At 36.1% G+C, this 20,214-nt stretch overlaps 1 protein-coding gene across 2 annotated transcripts in view; it reads left to right on the plus strand.

Annotated features, from left to right (window-relative positions):
• The window catches only part of LOC122317403, an 81,730-nt gene that overhangs the window by 35,502 nt on the left and 26,014 nt on the right, over positions 1–20,214 (plus strand). For both annotated transcript variants that reach the window (XM_043134496.1, XM_043134488.1), the window contains exons 22-43: positions 831–927; positions 2,426–2,524; positions 2,607–2,747; positions 2,934–3,002; positions 4,111–4,599; positions 4,685–5,005; positions 5,234–5,365; positions 5,485–5,598; positions 5,790–5,974; positions 7,311–7,419; positions 7,502–7,645; positions 9,436–9,708; positions 9,856–10,530; positions 12,656–12,874; positions 14,169–14,272; positions 17,274–17,569; positions 17,759–17,843; positions 18,035–18,742; positions 18,846–19,164; positions 19,361–19,519; positions 19,708–19,871; positions 19,974–20,154. In XM_043134496.1, the coding sequence (XP_042990430.1) occupies positions 831–927; positions 2,426–2,524; positions 2,607–2,747; positions 2,934–3,002; positions 4,111–4,599; positions 4,685–5,005; positions 5,234–5,365; positions 5,485–5,598; positions 5,790–5,974; positions 7,311–7,419; positions 7,502–7,645; positions 9,436–9,708; positions 9,856–10,530; positions 12,656–12,874; positions 14,169–14,272; positions 17,274–17,569; positions 17,759–17,843; positions 18,035–18,742; positions 18,846–19,164; positions 19,361–19,519; positions 19,708–19,871; positions 19,974–20,154 (5,083 nt within the window). The remainder of the gene's footprint in view (positions 1–830; positions 928–2,425; positions 2,525–2,606; positions 2,748–2,933; positions 3,003–4,110; positions 4,600–4,684; positions 5,006–5,233; positions 5,366–5,484; positions 5,599–5,789; positions 5,975–7,310; positions 7,420–7,501; positions 7,646–9,435; positions 9,709–9,855; positions 10,531–12,655; positions 12,875–14,168; positions 14,273–17,273; positions 17,570–17,758; positions 17,844–18,034; positions 18,743–18,845; positions 19,165–19,360; positions 19,520–19,707; positions 19,872–19,973; positions 20,155–20,214) is intronic.

A 20,214-nucleotide genomic window follows, 5' to 3' on the forward strand; every position in this document is an offset into this window, starting at 1 on the left:
GACCTGAACCGGCCTGTTTCTGTCTGTATCGGCCCTGTTTCTGTCTGTTTCGGCCTGTATCGGTCTGAACCGGCCTGTTTTGGCCTGTATCGGCCGGTACAGGATTCGGGCGTATCGGATTCAAGAATAAATAAGAAAACGCGAATAAGTTATTCCTAACCCGGAATAAGTTATTCCTAACCCTGATGCCAAACAAGTGCTATTCCAGATAGGAATAGGTTCTTATTCCAGATTGGGGGCATGCACAACCACGGATAGGATAGCAGAACACACCAGGAATAGCCAAAAACTTGCAGCCAAACATACCTGGACTCTTCCTCTGGCCGGTGATACACAGTCCTTCCGGCAGCTGATGGAGACAAAAACTCACCGGAGTGGACAAAGGACGCCGGCGACCTCGATTCCGGTGTCCATTACCAGAGATAACCCCTTATGTCACTGGAAAAACAGTTCGGAAGGAGCTGCCGGCCGAAACTTCAGCCAAAACTTCACAACACCACCAACAACCAACGACAACCGCCAGCACCCACCGGAAAAACACCACTAACTCCTTCGTACAACCACAACCGACCACTCACTTCTCTGATACCATGTAGTCGATAAACAAGAGAGAGAGAGAGAATACTGTGTTGTTTTTTTATTAATGAATATCCAACTATACATATACAAGTAGTGACCATTATACCCTCATACTATACATTTAATTACAATTATGTATTCCAACAATCCTCACAATTTTTTATTGGATGATCCTTTCCCTTTGGTAAATATCTTCTTTTTGGAATTTTAAGAGACCTAATCAGTTGTATTTCATTTTTGGGGTGTTGCAGCATGGCTGGCAGACAAGTGCATGAAGTTCCTCCAACAAATGTTGGTGGTGCGCGGTTTTGTCTTGCCGTGAGTTTCAGGGGAATGGACATTCAGAAGGTAAGCTTAGTTCTTTTAAGTAATATGGTTTGACATTTTCTTTGTATGAATCAAAATTATTGTTGTTTTTTAGATTTTTATTTTAAAGTTTTAAGAGGTGCTGTTTTTTATACTTTGCATGCCTTACTTCAGACACTAACGGTATGGTGTCTTTCGGTTAGTACAACACACAGACACATATATACATGAACCTTCACATGTCCAGTTGTTTATTGTTTACATAATATTCTAAGCAAATATTTCAGTTTTCCTTCTCGATCTTGAAAGTTAGCCATTTAGTAGATTTGATTTTTTCTTTTTTTATCTTTTGGGGCCCCATTGATACTGATTTTGATTAGTTTGACTTAACTGGAGGTTTCAACCAGTGGCGGGCCTAATTTTTTGAAAAATCAAAATATACGCTAATTTTTAATCATAATTTTATAAATATAGAAAATGCCCCCCTCCCCCCCCCCCCCCCTCCCAAAAAAAAAAAAATTATAATCTCCATATGCTCTACAAAATTTTATAAAATTTCAATATACGTAGAAATGTCTCCAATTTTTTTCCTATAATCTCATAATTTTGTATAATTTCTATAGATTATTTATTTTCAAGAGTGTGGTCTCACCAAAATTAAATCAAAACTATGTTTAGGAGAAATAATAAACTTATTAATATAAATCCCAAAGTTTTTTGTTATACAATATTAGGCTTCTTAATATAGAATCCAAAGTAAAAATACAACAAAAATCATTTAAGGTTGGTGATCTATATGGAAAATAGTTGAGAGGTTTTATCCTCTAGACTTCATTGAATAAGAAAAAACTTATTGAAGGTCTGTATTATAGTATTATATACTTAATGTGACACGAAAATATCTAGAGTTTACATGAAACTTAATAAATTAGCTTACATACTAGAATGAAAGATGATATTCTCAAAGATCACTTGATAGTTTATATGAAGCAAATAAATTCTAAATATTTTATTATAAAAATAATAATGGATGAATATTATTTCGTGAAACATTATCGTAAAAAATCTGAAACATATATTAAGATGTATGTTTAGAATTTTATTTCTACGTGTAAATTGCAAATTATCGAGATCTAATTTTATATATATGTTTTTATGAGTTTTGAATTTTAATGTGTCGCACATTAGAAAATTTGGTCCCCCCTCAAGAAAATTGCTAGTTCTGCCACAGATTTCAACTATGTAGTTTTTGCTTCTGATGGAGATTACTTTTTTATTCTTTTTGTGGAAACCTATTGTTCAAAAGTTAACTATAAAAAAATCTTTTGTTTAATGCAATTAGACAATATATGAGGTATCATGTGATTCAATGTGCCCTGAAATTTTTGCATACTTTATTACCACGTGTGGCAAAATGCTATTTGTGTTGGATTACAAAACAATTTATTATACCTATTATTTCCTCTAATTTGGGCATGGATCTGGCATTTGTTTTCATCTATGTAAGTGAAAAACTGATGCTTTAACTTTTATTTTCCAGGCTTTGGAATCTTCTAGTACCTGGGTTGTATTGTTTTCCAACGAGGAGGAAAAAGTCATCTGGTTGAAAGGACTTATTCAGGCCACTTATCAAGCCTCTGTAATCATTTTAAATCCAGCTTTTCATTATTCGGTTTTTGGTGATTATCATTAAGGTAAATATGTATTTCTGCTGCATGTAGGCACCTCCATCTGTTGATTTACTTGGAGAAAGAAGCAATGTTCAAGCTGTGCTTGGTGAGCCTCAGTCCTCAAATTCAAAAGTAGCGGACCTTGTCATTAATGGGGCATTGGTAGAAACAAAGTTATTTGTATACGGAAAGGTTAGCAGGTGCATTTATTTATTCATTAGTATGACAGTTAAAGGTTTTGTGTTTCAAGGTATCTTTAGGGACTTCATTCACCTCCCGTATGGTTTAGGTTATATTAGCAAATCGTTAACTACTAGCTAATTTTCATTGCTTTAAGACTTACAATTGTGTAATTTTGTATTTCATATAATTATGCAGACTGGAGATATAGTTGACGAGAAGCTTGATGAGACTCTAATTCTTGAGGTTCTTGCTGGTGGGGGCAAGGTTTGTATAGCGCCTTTTATTTCAGTATCTTTTGTTTCTCTGCTGACAAACTTTTCCTTTTTATAAGTGAAATCTTTTATTAAAACTCAAAAAGGGAACCCAAGCACACATGAAGTATACATTACATACACCTAACCAGAAAAAGGTTTCTCTGTTGACACACTTGAAAAGTTTTAACTTGAATAATGTGATGTTCTTGTCTCTTCCATAATTGGACGGAAGTAACACATGGGGCGTTCAGAGGAAATTCTGTCAATTTCATTTTTAAGAAGAGAATGGGTGTAGCCCGGTAGCCGAGTCCTAGATTTCATGCAGGAGACAAGTAGAACAGATGGGTCTTGCATAAAAAATAAAGAACTTGGGGTTTTAATCTGTTGATTCATGTACGAATACTGGAATAAAATATCTCTTCAATCCTGTTAATTCTTCTAAAATCCATGATATTTAGCTATATTCTATTGTTTTACTGAGTCCCTTTCTTCATGCCTTACAAACTGGTGAAGTCGGTTTTCATTGTTTTGCTAGCCAGCTAACAATACTGCAAAAGAAGGGACATGATTCTAGAGAAGTGTAGTGGGAAAATGGAGGGACAAGGTTCCTCAATATAGCTTCCCAATCTGAACACCAAGCCAGCCTTGTGGGACAGATGGATGGGGGCAAGCAGGTTCCTTAGTGTTGGGATGTACAATATCTCAAATTAATCTCTCTGTATCAATCCAAACTGGATACGACATGTTTCTGGAGAGAGCTTTCTTGGTAATGAGATTGAGTGCCTTCTCCTCTCAGACCAGCCCTGCCATCTGTAGAGCCAAACCAATCTGTTCTTGCTAGATTTGTTTGGGTGATATAAAAATTTGAGAAATCATTGCTTGATGTTTCTTATTGAAGCTCTTTCTGTTCCTCAAGGGGCTGTGTGTCCATATAAATATCTCCCATAAGATGTGTTAGCCTTATATTTGATGTGCACAACTGGAGTTCATATGTAGCTTATTGAAGTTGAGAAGTTTTTTGGGCTTAACAAACTTTTTGTCTAACCATTTACAAGTACAGCTGATTCTTCAATTATCATATATTTTTCCATTGAATATTTAGTCATTTTATATTACAGGTTTACGTAGTTCGTTGCATGGCCGACCTTACAGTCAAGATGAAGCTACACTCCTTAAAGATTAAAGATGAGCTTCAAGGTCATCTCTCTTCAAGTCCACAGTATCTAGCTTGTTCAGTTGAGAAAAATGACAAATCGGCTGCTTCCCCTGGCTCATTGGATCCTCATCCAAGGGAAACGTCTTTATTACTTCCTGAGAATGACGACATTTTCAAGGATGCTTTGCCAGATTTTATGTCTTTGTCAGATATCAGCATTTATTCACCAAATATTGATGTGGGTCATTGTGGAACGACGGTGGACATGAGCGATCCTGCTCTGTTCAAGTCCACTGAAGCCTTCTCTCGTGAAAAAGATCTGGGAAAGGGAAAGGGCATTTCTGGTGAGATCTATTATGAGGCAGAGGGCAGTGATAATTCAGATTTTGTATCTGTTACCTTCTCGACAAGGAGTTCTGGCTCGCCTGACTATGATGGTGTCGATACACAGGTACCTGAGCTGAGCATCTTGGACTTTGAGTTAGACTTGATAACATTAGTTTGTAACACTAATCTTTTCAATTGAATATTTTCAGATGAGTATTCGAATGTCCAAACTAGAATTCTTTTGCAACAGACCCACTCTTGTTGCCTTAATTGGTTTTGGCTTGGATTTAAGCGCTGGGAATCATATGGGAAGCAATACAGATATGACAAAAGCTTCAGAAGATGAATCTTTGATGAACATGGAGAAGACAGAATATAGTGGACATGTTAAAGGGTTGCTAGGTTACGGTAAAGGTCGTGTAGTATTTTTCTTAGGCATGAATGTTGACAGTGTCTCTGTATATCTTAACAAGGAGGATGGTTCCCAGCTTGCCATGTTTGTACAAGAAAGTTTCCTGTTGGATATTAAGGTTATGATCTTGTCAGTAGTCAATTGTTTCAGCCTTTCCTGTTTCAATATTGTTAATATGAATTGTTTCTGAGAGTTAAGTTACTCTTCCAAAATATTATGGTGTTTTCTCCAATGTGGATTTTAAATTTCATCTATAGTTCAACAACAGTTTTCTTTTTGTTTTTTTTTTCACTGTGATCTTCCGTACCATATTCTGAATTGCATGTTTTCTTTTATCTTTTTCAAGGTCCACCCAAGTTCTCTTTCGATTGAAGGCACATTAGGAAATCTTAGACTTCGTGACATGTCTCTTGGAACAGATCACTGCTGGGGTTGGCTTTGCGATATACGTAACCCGGGGGTTGAATCCCTTATTAAGGTCTGTTACCCAGTTTTTGTTGAGCAAGTGATGCATTGCAGGATGTGGGTTTTGTTCTTCTATATTTATATTCACAGTAATTATTCTCAGAATACTATTTCTTCCATTTTCTTTTCCAGTTCCAATTCAATTCTTATAGTGTTGAAGATGATGATTACGAAGGATATGATTACAGCTTGTGTGGGAGACTTTCTGCTGTACGCATTGTGTTCCTCTATAGGTTTGTTCAGGAGGTACATTACAAAACTACTGGTGATTATTTCCGTAGTTTCCATGTTTAGCAGTGTTAATGATTCTCAAGGTATTTTAATTTATTGTCATTCAAGTTTCTCATGGTTTCTATGTGATTTGAAGTGCTTATGAAAAATTTTTCCTTGATTTTTAACTTTTTTTTTAAGATATTTGTATTACATGCTTTCTGCAGATAACAGCATACTTTATGGATCTTGCTACCCCACGTACTGAAGAAGCAATCAAACTTGTGGATAAAGTTGGAGACTTTGAGTGGTTGATTCAGAAATATGAGATGGATGGATCTCCTGCTTTAAAGCTGGACCTCTCACTCGACACTCCAATAATCATCATTCCGAGAAATTCAATGAGCAAAGAGTTCGTAGATCTGGCCTTGTTTCTTGTATAATACTAATTTGATAGACTTCAAGATACAATTTGAGTGAGACTATTTACGACCTGGGAGTTTTAGAGAGAGAGGTATTAGTTTCAAAGGTTGAAATGTGTCACATGAAAATTTTACAAATTAAATAAATATCTGGAAGGTATGTGAATTGGAGTAATGTAGTACTTTTGACGCAGGGATCTTGGTATTGGTGGAGGTGGTGACAACAATGGTGGTGGTGGCGTGGTTAAGTTACTAATTGTCCCAAATTTTAAAGTTGATAACAAAAGTTAAACGTAATTGTTTACTTAATATCCTTATATCCATTTATGTGTGGGCCTAACACTCCTCAATAAGTGGGTTCAACTTGTGAAATATTCAATCGAAATGAGATGTAACGAGTGGAGTTTTGTTCGAATTCAGGATCACTGCTGTGATTCGATGTTGAATCACCAATTATCCAAAAACCTTAAGTTGATGGGAATGAATGAATTTTATTGTTAAAAATGGTGAAGGCGATGACAAATAGGTTTTGTTGTTGCTAATAGCAATGAAGAGGTGATGAGTTAGATGTTGGTGGTTGTCGTAGTAACGATGAATTTGTATTTTGGGTGATATTGATGACTGTAGTGGTTGGAAAATGCGGCGGCAGCAGCTGTTGTGGGTATGGTAATAGATGGAAGCTGCTAATGATGGGTGGTGGTGGTGGTGTGACTGCTGCAGCCATGAATGATGCCAATGATGTTGGTGTAACATTGTGTTGGTGATGGTGGTGGTTCAATATGGTGGTCTTGGTTGTGATGACAATGACAAGGGTTTCAAACATAACTCCTTGCGTGGGTGATTTGGAAGGACCACCTTTTTTTTAAGTTTTGATTGGTGGGATTGGGATTTCTATACAAAGATTTCTGAAAATCCTATTTTATTGAGTTCAACAGAAACAGAAACTCCCAAGTTCCTACATCTTTTCATGACAATGAACTCTTGTAGTTCCTGTTTTGCTTAAAGATGTATACAAAAATATAATGTTTACTGAAAGATTATATGCTATATCATTTCAATCTGTCCAAGGAGCATGGCTTGGAAATCGTATTAAATTGTCTGCCTATTTGAGCTTAAGCTACAAATTTAGCAGTGCTAAACTTTGTTGTATAGATTTATTTTGATTAGGAACCCCTTTTCTTTTCCCCTTTTTATCCTTCTTATGGTTCATTTTTCCTTTTGTGGTTGATTTAACAGTCGTGGTAAAATAGCTTTGCAATTTTTTACATGATGTTAATTTTTGTAGGCTTACTGTTTAGTTGAGTGTAATCTTTTGGTATTTTGCAGCTTCATTCAACTTGATCTGGGCCAGCTGCAGGTGACAAATAAATTTAGTTGGCATGGCAGCCCAGAGAAAGATCCTTCAGCTGTCCGTATTGATGTTTTACATGCTGAGGTTCATATCCTTTTTTATTTCATAGTGTGTTGACATTATCGATTTACTTCACTATTGTTCACACCGGCATCTTGTTTTGCAGATTCTGGGTATCAACATGTCTGTAGGAATCAATGGTAGTATTGGTAAACCAATGATAAGGGAAGGCCAAGGATTTGATGTTAATGTGCGCCGAAGTTTGAGAGATGTGTTTAGAAAAGTTCCAACCTTTTCACTAGAAGTGAAGGTAGTATTTGCACTTGAGATTCTTATCAAATAGTTACTTTCTTTCTTTTCATTTGTTGGTTTAAACAACTTTAATATACCTTGTGTGGGGGGCAGTGTTGATACTATTATGGTTTACATTGTTCTATATGGTGTCACGTGAAGATGGTATAGACCTGAAGTTCTCTGGTATATAATATGCCTTGTGCATTTACTTGACATCTGTGGGCTTCTGTGCTGGAAGAAACCTTTTGTATGGAACACTTCTCTTTTTTTTTTTTTTTTTTTTTTTTTTTTTTTTTTTTTAAATTTTTTTACATATATATGCTTTATTTTTCCACAAATTATGATCCCAGTCTGGTTTCTTACTAGAGTAGAATTTGTGGAAAAATCTGTGACTTTTTGGGCTCAATAGTTTCTTCAGTGGGCAATGATTATGATTTTTTGTGATTTAATTTGTCATATTTAAAATATATTTGGGTTGCTTTTTTAGATCTGTCAGTTTTATTTATTACAATGAGTTCAAACCTGTGTGTGTTCTTTTTAGTATATGGTTTTAGATTAAATTTGATGTGATTGGTTCAAGGTGAAGAACGGAGTCATTCCTTAGTAAGTCTATTATTTTAAGGGTTGCAGTCTTTGTTTGGTTCATTTATACCTTAATTGATATTGTTTCTTTCTGATTAGATTTATCCATGATACTTATGATTTGTATTGGACTTGAGCTGACTAATTTTTGGGAAATCTGTGTGTGTAAGGTCATGTGGTGGTGTTTCAAAGAGACTCTGGCTCACTATTTTCTTTTCTTTTTCCTTGTATTTTCTGATGTAAACATTTGTGCTAAGTTTCTGGTGAAGATGGTGAAGACCATTCGCTAGCTATAAGGCATATTATGTATCAGTGTAATGAAAAATCTGTCTCAAATTTGGTTTTATTTAATTATATTGATAAATCACACAAAAAAAAAAATATTAATTCGATGTAATGGTTGATTATAACCAATCTAAATATACACACCTGTGCGCGCATATACACACAATATAAAGCTTATTTATGCAGTAACAAAGGGTTCCATTAGTCTTTTTTTTTTTTTTTTCATTTTTTTCTTGGTTTAAACTGACAGCATGGAATAGGAGGCTGACATGACTGGATTCTAACCTGATATGATATTTGAATTTATTCTCATAATTATAATTTGTTGCACTTCAATTGTAATCTTCTAAAAGTTTCAACTTTATTATTCATTCTGTCAAGAGATCCACTCAACCATCAGTGTGACAAAATGAATTTTGTGCCTTCAGGGGGTACATAATTTACAATGCAAAAAAAAAAAAAAATCCTAATTAAAATTGAGTTATTCTATCAAGTTATTCCATAAAACATATAATAGCATCCATGCCTGCAATTCAAAAACTATAGTGAAAAGGAACTAGATGAGAGTCGGGTGGAATCTTTTATGTAATCCTATTTCAATGTTTCAGGTTCCAATATTTTTTTTAATATTTTTGATTTTATCTCATTTCATTTCTGAAAATATTTTTTTGCTGTATGGATTGAATAATTTGATTAGAGATCAAAGTGGGATCATCTATTCTACAACCGACTCTAAATATATCTCTTAAAATTCAAAATTTAAGATCGATGCATTTTATACAGTTTTGGTTGGTTAGCTTTTCAGGGTCTCATATGTTTTGAGTTAAAGAAAAAAAAAAAAAACTTTATGGGATGATTGTGATTATGATTCTTTAGTTGATTCTTTACTCATCAAAAAATGATTCCTTGGTTGATATGTATGAGTGATTTTTTGAGCAGGTAGGTTTATTGCATGGGGTGATGTCTGACAAAGAATACAAAGTTATTCTGGATTGTACATACATGAACTTATGTGAGGAGCCAAGGCTTCCTCCAAGCTTCCGAGGCAGGAAATCTGGTTCAAAGGATACCATGAGGATGCTGGCTGACAAGGTCAACATAAGTAGTCAAATGCTACTCTCACATACGGTTACGACAGTGGCGGTTGTAGTTGACCATGCCTTATTAGAGTTGTGTAATGGCATTCAGGAGTCACCCCTAGCTCAAATTGCCGTGAGTAATTATCTTGATTCAACTGACATGAATCTTGATCTTGATTATATATATACATCTGTGTGTGTGTATCTGTGCTTTGTACTATTTATTTTTCATAGCGTTGGCTGCTATGTTTTAAATTATCTTGTTTGTTTGGTTTTTCAGCTGGAAGGTCTTTGGGTATCATATCGGATGACATCGTCCTCTGAAACAGACCTATATGTAACTATTCCCAAATTTTCCATTCTAGATATCCGCCCAGATATAAAACCTGAGATGCGCCTGATGCTTGGATCATCCACTGATGCTTCCAAACAAGCTTCTCCTGGAAATTTTCCATATTTTTTGGATAAAGGCAGCTTTTCAAGAACAAACACAGAAGCTGAGCTTGACATTGATGTGCTAGTTCCAACAATGTTCTTGATGGACTACAGATGGCGGAAGTCATCCCAATCATTTGTGGTTCGGGTTCAGCAGCCTCGAGTTCTTGTAGTACCTGATTTTCTTCTTGCAGTTGGTGAGTTTTTTGTGCCTGCTTTGGGAGCAATAACTGGAAGGGATGAAACAATGGACCCTACCAATGATCCCCTGAGTAGGAAAAATGGCATAGTACTCAGTGAACGTGTTTACAAACAGAAGGAAGATGTGGTGCACCTGTCCCCAAGTAGACAATTAGTTGCAGATTCTTTAAGCATTGATGAATACACATATGATGGTTGTGGAAAGGTTATCTGTTTAAGTGAAGAAACTGATGCAAAGGAATCCCATTCATTCAGATATCAACCAATTATAATTATTGGACGTGGTAAGAGGCTGCGGTTTGTGAATGTAAAGATTGAGGTACTATCACTTCCTACCTACAGATTGTTGCTCTTTTAATACTACTTGCATTTATTTCTTATTTTTATAAATGGGGGCAATGTGTGCATTAGATTTGGCCACTAGTTGGAGTTCTCTAAAACAGATGGGCTGGAAGGAAACTAATGTTCAGATTTTTGTTTGACAAGTAAGATAAGTTTTTATTGATAATAAAAGAGAGAATTCAGCATCATTGGCTAAGTAGACACCTGACATCCAAGGATTTGGACTAGGCTGTCAACATTTATCCACATTGCTAACAAATAGTAATTTAGACTTAGCACAGCTAATCTTCAGACTTAAGACAGCTTCAAAACTATGGAACATGCAATGCAGAGAAAGTGTGTTCAGGATTAGACTCATGAAGGATTAACATGTCATGGAAAATAATACGTGTGAGATAAGAAATCCTTCCTCATTGCGGGTCCCCATCGAGAAACCTGAAACGTGGTCCTCATTTACCAGTGCCAAGATTGTTCTACTACGGCCTCCATGACAATTATAAGCAATGGAGGAGACAAGGGATACCCTTTTGTCGCTATCTACATAAGAGCTGAATGCGTCATTCACCAATACTGAGTAGTGCACTCTGGATATACTTTGACCTATACAACTGCACCATTTTTGCCTGAAGCCACATCTCCTCAACGTATAATATAAGAAATCCCCACTCACATGATCGTATGCCTTTTTAGATCTAGTTCACACAAAACAACTGTCTTGTTGATGTTATTATGCTATCAAAGTAATCAGTGGCAATGAAAACTGAATCTGATATTTGTCTTCCCCCAGTGAAAGCATTCTGCGAGTGGGAGATGATCTTTACTAGCACCAACTTCAATATGTTAGCTAGCACATTAGAAATGATCTTCTATACTCCACTCACAAGACTTGTAGGTTGAGCTCTTGGATGTCAGTGGCTCTTGTCTTCTACAGGATAGGGCTATGAATGTTTGCATCAAGACTTTAAAAAATATACCCCTAGCATAAAAATTGTGAAAGACCTTTATTAGGTCTTCTTTCACCACTTCCCAACAAGTTTGGAGAAAAGCCATGGCTGAGCCCCTTGGTCCTGGGGCTTTGTCTCCACTCATTTCTCTAACTACCTCGCAAACTTCACTTTCCTCCTCCACTCCCAATATTTGAAAGTCTGGCCATCCAGCTTAGGTCTCCAACTGAACAGCTCTGTGTACAAACTCTATAGAATTATACCATGCAATCGCCTGATTTCTTGGTGATTGGCAAGATTTATGCCATTCATACTCAAGGAGTCTGGAATTGCTCTGCCAATGTGAATTAGAAACCTAGTGGATGAACTGTGTACAGCTGTTGCCCTCCCTCAACTGCAAGGTCTTTTGTCTCCATCTCCAAAAAATTGACTAGAAGAGTAGAATGCGAAATAAAAAAGGAAATGTAAATTGGGAGCTAATAAACATCAACCTGGACTGGGCATGGAAAAATGAACAAAAAGGTTCCATTTGTAAATACAGATGTCAGCTTTGTTTGCATGCCAACATTGTAGATTTGAATGGAATTGAAAGATAATCCCAAATCATTTCAAATCAAGTTGAATGAACTGAATTCTGGATATTTATCTGCAATGTGTAAAATATAAAATCTGAAGAGTCCCCTGACTGTTTATGATTGTCTTTTTCATTTTCTGTGTTTATTTATATTGGTGGTATTGGCATTATTAGTATATTGGCAATTGATATGTAAGAGTTCAGTTTTGCTGAAGGGGCATTATAATCGTATTAAACTGGCTGACAATGTGCAATTGATACGTGAAATCATCATTTGTCCCAAAAGCTTAAGCTGATGGGAGGAGGTAGATTTTATTATTTATTTTATATCTTAACACTCCCCCTCACGTGTGCTCTTCCTCAATTAGTAGATCTAACACGTGAAATATTTAATTAAATGAGGTAGAGTGTAGAGTCAAGGTTCAAACTCAGGACCTCTGTTCTGATACATGTGAAATCAACACTTGTTCCAAAAGCTTAAGCTGATGGGAAGATGTAAATTTTATTATTTATTTTATATCTTAACAGCTTAGATCAGCTCAATACTCCACATTTAGATTGATTTTGTGTTCATTATCCATCAGAATGGTTCTCTTTTGAGGAAGTATGCATACTTGTGTAACAATAGCAGCTACTCAGTCTCATTAGAGGATGGCGTTGAAGTTACGTTTCTGGACAAATCCTCATCTGTTGATGACAAAAAGAGTGTGCACCACATGCATGAATTTTCAGACACCACAAATGTCTCTTCGTATTCTCAAAATAATACAAATGCAATGCAAAGTTTCACATTTGAAACCCAGGTGACTGATCTTCATTTCTAGATATGTTGTACGAATATATTTTCTTTCAACCTGTTTTGTCTCTGTTTTACTTTGAACTGTTGCCCTTTTGATATTTTGATCTTCAATTGCTGCTGTCTATATCTGGTTACTGTATGTCAACTATTTGTATTATTTGCTTGCTCGTTTTAACCATTAAACTTTGGACTTTAAATATTTTCTTAAAATTATTAGGCAACACTCCCCTTGCAAAGTTCTGAAAACTTTGTGTTAAGCCTTGAACTGCAGTCCTGTTTTGAATTTTTGTCTCTTTGATTTGTGATGTTCATCATAATCTTGTTCTACCAAGGTAGCTCTTGCCCTTCCATCTAAAGCCTTAAATTTTTCAGTAATGTTTAACTTAATTGGCTATCTTGCTCCTTGCTAAGTTCTTGCAGCCATTTAACAAAAAAAAAGAAAAAAAACTAATTCTTGTAAGAAAAATGGGTGGATTCATTTGCCATTAATATATAAAGCTGTGGCTTTTTCAACTGGAACATTATTATTTGTCCTCCTTTTTCACTATGTATAGTTCCTCGGCCAATATTGAAAGCACTGCTCTTTGACAATGGAATGGGCCATTGGGCCAATAATTGTAAGAAAAAAGAAGTTAATGATGATTTATCAAACCAATAGCTTTTAAGACTTTTGCGCCCCTAGAGATGCAATGTGATGTTGTAACCTTCTCTTGCACTTGGCCAATTGAAAGACACTGGTTTATTAGCAAGCTTCTGACAGATTGTTTAGTTAATTACTGGAAAAAGAAAAAAGAAAAAAGAAAAAAAGCATAAAAACCTTTTCTTCTACAAGTCATTAAAATCACACCCCTGCCAGCTTCAACCTGGATGGACGGCTCTATGTTTGAGCTTTCTGCATTCAGTCCAGTTGTTATTATGAAAGGAACTGCTGATATGGCTCTTAGTGGGGAGCTACTGATACTGTACACAATGCTTCCATAGTCCAAATATAATTGCATTACATAACGAAGTCCACATCTCTGATTTTGGCTCCCACCTTTCACTTTGCTGGTGACTTTAGAGAAGTTTAGTCATTTTGGGAGGAAGCTGTCATTACTAGATTTCATGTAGGGCATTATTTTTATTTGCTTTTGCTTGATAATAAAAATGAGTTCAAACTGATAGTTTGATTTTCAACATTTCTCACTTCTAAATGCTTTTTCTATTGAATTCAGACGTGTTTTCTTGTTTTCTTTTTCTATTTTTTATGATCCCAATCTGATAGTATTCTTGTTTGAATTGCTTAATACTATGTTTAGGTTGTTTCTCCTGAGCTCACCTTCTATGATGGTACAAAATCTTCTCTGGATGACTCGTCCTATGGTGAAAAACTTCTCCGTGCAAAATTGGATTTGAGTTTCATGTAAGAGCATCGTATTTTCCTTGTGCAATCTTTGTATCTTGTTATGGTGCTTGTCCATAGTGCACATGGGTAAAAATCTCTTCGAAGGAGTTTCAACATATGTTCCTGATCCTGTTTTGCAGATGCAATTTATATGCTTTCACTTTTCTACCCCATTTCTTAAGATATTACTACAAATTTTAGACCACTAATTATTCTTCATCTCTCCACAAATGAACCCCCCCCCCCCCCCCTCTCCCCCGGCTGGGGGAAAAAAAAAACATGCCCACACTTACAGAACATATGCAAATAAACGTGCACAGACTAATTAAGAGAATAGAAACAATTTTCCACTTACGTCCCCAAGAAGCAGTTTTGGTTTTAGTTTCCAGTTTGAGAAAAGAGAAGTAATTTTCATTAAGGCTGTATTAGTAATTCCGGTCAGCTAAGATGGTATTCTCCAAGTTTTCAATGTCAATAGAAAGGAGTACATCAACATCCCGATTTACACGTATAATTGATATATGAACATGGATGTTGAATTTAGTATTCAAGTCTGCAGAATCCTGCTAAAATGTGTAAACTTTTATTTGGAGTATTGATTATGTTATGTGAGATATCATGTAATGAGCAAGATTGTAACACCCAATAGGGAAGGCCTGAGCCATATCTGGGCCTACACCCCAAAAGAACTAGTCAATGGTACAATCGGAGCCCAAAAGAAGTTTTTTCTTCTAAGCAAAGTGGGATCTCATATACCATCTACACTCATCAGTCAATATGGGGTATCATTGGTACTCTAGGAAATGTATAGTTGGTCTGGACCCCTTTTTTTGGGTCCTGTCTGGAACCTGGAAAACCGGGGTCATCCGGGCAGGTATTCAGATTTCATACCTGCATCTACCCATATGTGGGTACGGTTTTATAATGCAGTTACTCGTAACTGGGTTAAATTGTTTTTAAAAAATTTGACTTACGATCATTTTGATCTTCCAGAACAAGAGAAAGAAACTAGAGAGTGAGATTCTTCCAGATAGGGAAGTAAAAAATAAAGCCTAGGGTAGAGAAAGCTAGCTACGATTTCCTTCCCACATCCCTTTCCACATTTTCAATTCATGATATTGATCCTTCATTCTACAGGTAGGCCTTTTGTATTTGAAGAAAAAAAATTCATTCCTTGAATCATTTTATGCTTTCAAAAACTGAATACATTTCTGATTCCATTGAGTCGTTTTGCTAAAGCTTTAAATTTAGGAGCTGAGCCGTTGTTTATTTCTCTGCTTGTGCTCTGTTTGTTTGCCTAGGAAATGTTAGAAAGGACAAGAAACTGAAATTTTTTATTCTTTATATTCTTAATTGTTTGGGACCTGATAAAGAAAGCAAAAACCTTGACTGAACTGAGCCTGGCACAATTGGTTTGTTTAGCCAAGGATTTAACAATTATTGTCTTTTATTGTCTGCCAAACAGAAGACTGGGGCTTTATCTTTCAGTTCATAGCATACACGGTGTCTGAAGATTTGTACTTATCGTTGCTATTCACTTTTTCCTCTCTTCCGGTGGGCATTGACAATAGCTTTTATTTATAATTTTTTAAAAGCAGTTTTTTGATAAATCCGATTACAACCACCCGTATTTTTATAATCAGGTAAAGCCAGGTACCCACCCATATTATAACCAGACTAACCCTTACCCGCATTTTAGACCTGGATGCAGATCTGGGTATAGCCGGATACCCAGGTCCACATCCGATGCACTGCCCTAGAAATGTAAATTTACAAATAAAAAGCAAGGTTTTCTTTTTTAAATAACAAGCAAGAATTATTCTACAGAAATTGAACAAGTATCCCATCTTTAGATGTCAAAGGTAAATACCACTTGGGAGCACATATCTTCTTGTAAACCATACTGCAAATGGGACCTTCTTTTTCCCAACTTTCCATTTACAATATATAACAATTATGTATAATGATGGCATTAGATGGTTTCAACCCAATTCTGTTAAGCATTCTATCTGTATATGGAATTTTCTTTTCTTTCTTAATTTTTAATAAGCTATTTTCAATTGAAAGGTGGGGTGGAGAAAACCATGATGGAAAACTGCCTTAGATGGTTTGGCTATGTGCAGTATAGACTGACTGAGGGGCTATTGAGAGAGAGTGAACATTATTATTTGAGTTGAATATGACTATTTGCATAAAAGGCATTTATGCTGAAGATCGAGGAGTTTTATCAAGGAATCCTGCTGCTAAATCTCATAACAACTGAAATTATATTTAACAAAACAGTTTTCACCACATTCCTTAGTAGTCCGACACAGTTTTCGAAAATGAAACTTTAAATTGTAGGAAGAATGTATCTTGTTGCCTTCTGCCAGTTTCACATATTATGGCTTATGTTTTGCACTTTTCAATTCTAAGGATTTTTTTTTTTTTTTCTGCTGCAGTTTTTGTTATTATCTTGTCATCCACATTTGTGGCTAAGAAACTCACATATATTGTATAGCATTCTTAGTTTTACTTTGTCAAGTTACTCATCTCGATCCACATTTCTGATAAGTGATAAGGGTAGGTGGTGTATGAGTTCCCACATTGCTTGGAAAGGAGAAGTTCTTGCTCTTTATAATATTCAAATTGAGTTCTAGTTGTATCCTTGACTAGTCCTTTTGTAGTATAGACCATGTCGCTTGGCCTTCCATACACCACCTAATCTTATCACTTATCAGAATGTGATATCTCAATCCCATTTGGGCTTTTCCTATGAGAAACTCGTTTTGGGATATGAAGAGTTTGGAAAGGATACTTATATGAGAAGTACTCGTTGCTTGTCATGTGTGTCTGTTTTCTTCTTCTTCCTTTGTCCTTTGTACCCTTGAAACTTGTATGTTTCTCTCAGCCTTAATAGATGAATTTCAACTCTGTTTTAGCATTTTTTTAGCAACAATATCTCCATCTCAATTATGTGCATTTGTTTATATAACACAGATTAGATGCTTATAAAAAATTCAATTTTTTATTTCTTCAGGTATGCATCTAAGGAAAACGATACCTGGATTCGAGCCTTGGTGAAAGATCTCACTGTTGAGGCTGGTTCTGGTCTTATCATTCTTGATCCTGTGGATATATCAGGAGGATATACTTCTGTAAAGGACAAAACAAATCTGTCTCTGATATCAACCGATATATGTATCCATCTTTCACTTAGTGCCATTTCTGTCATTCTTAATCTGCAAAACCAGGCAGCAGCAGCATTGCAATTTGGAAATGCAATAGCCCTTGCTCCCTGTACCAACTTTGACCGTTTATGGGTTGCCCCAAAAGGTCTCTCTCATATTAGCTATATTAACATTGATTTTTTTATTTTTTTAATCAATGCAAACACATGCATTCTCATTACGACACCAATGACCTTACTTCTGTATAGTTTGCCATGTACTTCATGAACTGGTTCTATGTCTTCATTGAGTTTCTGGTATTTTTCTTACTTACCTGTGGGAGAATTTTTGCCAGTAAATGGGTCCCTTTACAACCTTACCTTTTGGAGGCCTCAAGCTCCATCAAACTATGTCATAGTGGGAGACTGCGTGACTTCAAGGTTGAGCTAGATTAAATTGATTTTTATTAAACCCTTGCAATTGTTTTTCTTGTTTATTACTATTAAGATTTCACATCAAAGTGAGATAACAAACGTAATATACAATGTTGCCAATTATGGTGCAGTTTTTGCTTGCTTCTTTTTTATGTTTTAGATGCTCTGATTTGTTAAAGTTCAACATGTGTTTTCAGGCCAACTCCTCCTTCACAGGCTGTAATGGCAGTGAGTAATAGATATGGGCGTGTGAGGAAGCCCATTGGTTTCAATCTCATTGGTTCCTTCTCTGGTATTCAAGGATTTGAAAGACATGAAGGCCATTCTGATCTTGATAGTGATTGTTCTATTTGGATGCCTATTGCACCACCTGGATATACAGCATTGGGGTGTGTAGCACAAGTAGGAAACCAACCTCCACCAAGTCACATTGTTTATTGCATACGCTCTGACCTTGTTACATCAACAACATTTTCAGAATGCATACTCAGTGTGCATTCAAATTCTAGTTTGGCAAATGGATTTAGCATCTGGCGCCTAGACAATGTTGTTGGATCATTTTTAGCCCATTCTTCAGCGCAATGCCCTACCAAAGATAAAAGTTTTGACCTGAATCATCTTCTTCTCTGGAACTCAAATTGGCAACATTCTGCCTCGAAAGAATCTGGCTCTGATTTGAGGGACGGTTGTGACAGTGGAAGTCAACACACAAATAACCAGAGTGCAAATTCATCTGGATGGGATGTTGTTAGATCAATTTCAAAAGCTACTAATTGTTATGTGTCCACCCCTAATTTTGAGCGAATCTGGTGGGACAAGGGTAGTGACCTCCGGCAACCAGTCTCAATATGGCGACCTATTGCACGTCCAGGTTATGCTATACTGGGTGATTGCATAACTGAAGGGTTAGACCTTTTTATCTTGCAATTTTTTCTTAACCTATATTTTGTTAATCTCTTCATGGGTTGTTTTTTACTAACATATTTAGTTACTTTTGTTTCTTGTCAGCTTAGAACCACCTGCTTTGGGAATAATATTCAAGGCCAATAATCCTGAGATTTCTGCAAAGCCTGTGCAGTTTACTAGAGTAGCCCATATCACAGGAAAGGGCATTGACGAAGTTTTCTTCTGGTATCCAATTGCTCCTCCTGGTTATGCTTCTCTAGGATGTGTAGTCTCAAGAACAGATGAAGCACCATGCTTGGATTCATTCTGCTGCCCAAGAATGGATCTTGTTAACCAAGCTAATATACTTGAGCTTCCCATTTCAAGATCTTCAAGTTCAAAAGCATCTCAGTGCTGGAGCATTTGGAAAGTTGAAAACCAGGTTAAAATGAATGTTCACAGGGCTAGTACTTTAATCGTCTTTTAAATATTTGATTTCCTATTTGATCTCTTCATCTAGACATTTCTTTTGTGTATGTCCAGGTTTTCCTTTTTCATTATCCTTCCTACCTGATGGTGTTGTCTTCCTTATTCTTTTTCTCATTCATAACTCGCTATATTTTTTTTTTTTTTTGTAGGCATGCACATTTCTTGCTCGTTCTGATCTGAAAAAACCAACGAGTCGATTAGCTTATACTATTGGTGATTCCATGAAACCAAAGGCTCGGGAAAACATAACTGCTGAAATGAAGCTAAGATGCTTCTCTTTGACGGTTCTTGACAGCTTATGTGGAATGGTCTGTTTTTTTATGAAACTTGAATACCTAGGATCTGATGTTAAGATAGTTCCCTTTCTTCTAACTGATGCTATTTTTGGGATAGAAACTGAAGCTTTTCAGATGGCACCACCATTTGATACAACAATGTAATAGTTTGCTTTCTTCTAATTGATATTGTCATTTTGATTGGATTTGGACCCTTTCAGATGACTCCACTATTTGACACAACAATAACCAATATCAAGCTTGCAACACATGGTCAACTGGAGGCAATGAATGCAGTACTCATTTCCTCTATTGCTGCATCTGCATTCAACACACAATTAGAAGCTTGGGAGCCCCTTATTGAGCCATTTGATGGAATCTTCAAGTAATGTTCAGTTTTCTCAATCCATGATGTGTTTCTTCGTTTCTTTTTGAGAAGTATAAATCTCTGGGTCCCTAATTGGTGTTATATTTCTTTACCTTTTAGGTTTGAAACTTATGATACCAATGCACACCAACCATCAAGACTTGGGAAAAGAGTACGTGTAGCTGCTACTAATATCCTGAATGTAAATGTCAGTGCTGCAAATCTTGAGACTTTGGTTGGGAGCATTCTTTCATGGAGAAGGCAGTTAGAACTCGAGCAGAAAGCTGCCAAGCTAAATGAGGTTTTGATCTTGAGTTCATTTTTTTCTATTAAGAAGATTCTTTTAATGCTTTACTAGCTG

Source organism: Carya illinoinensis, chromosome 1 (assembly GCF_018687715.1).
Source record: "Carya illinoinensis cultivar Pawnee chromosome 1, C.illinoinensisPawnee_v1, whole genome shotgun sequence".
NCBI lineage: Eukaryota > Viridiplantae > Streptophyta > Magnoliopsida > Fagales > Juglandaceae > Carya > Carya illinoinensis.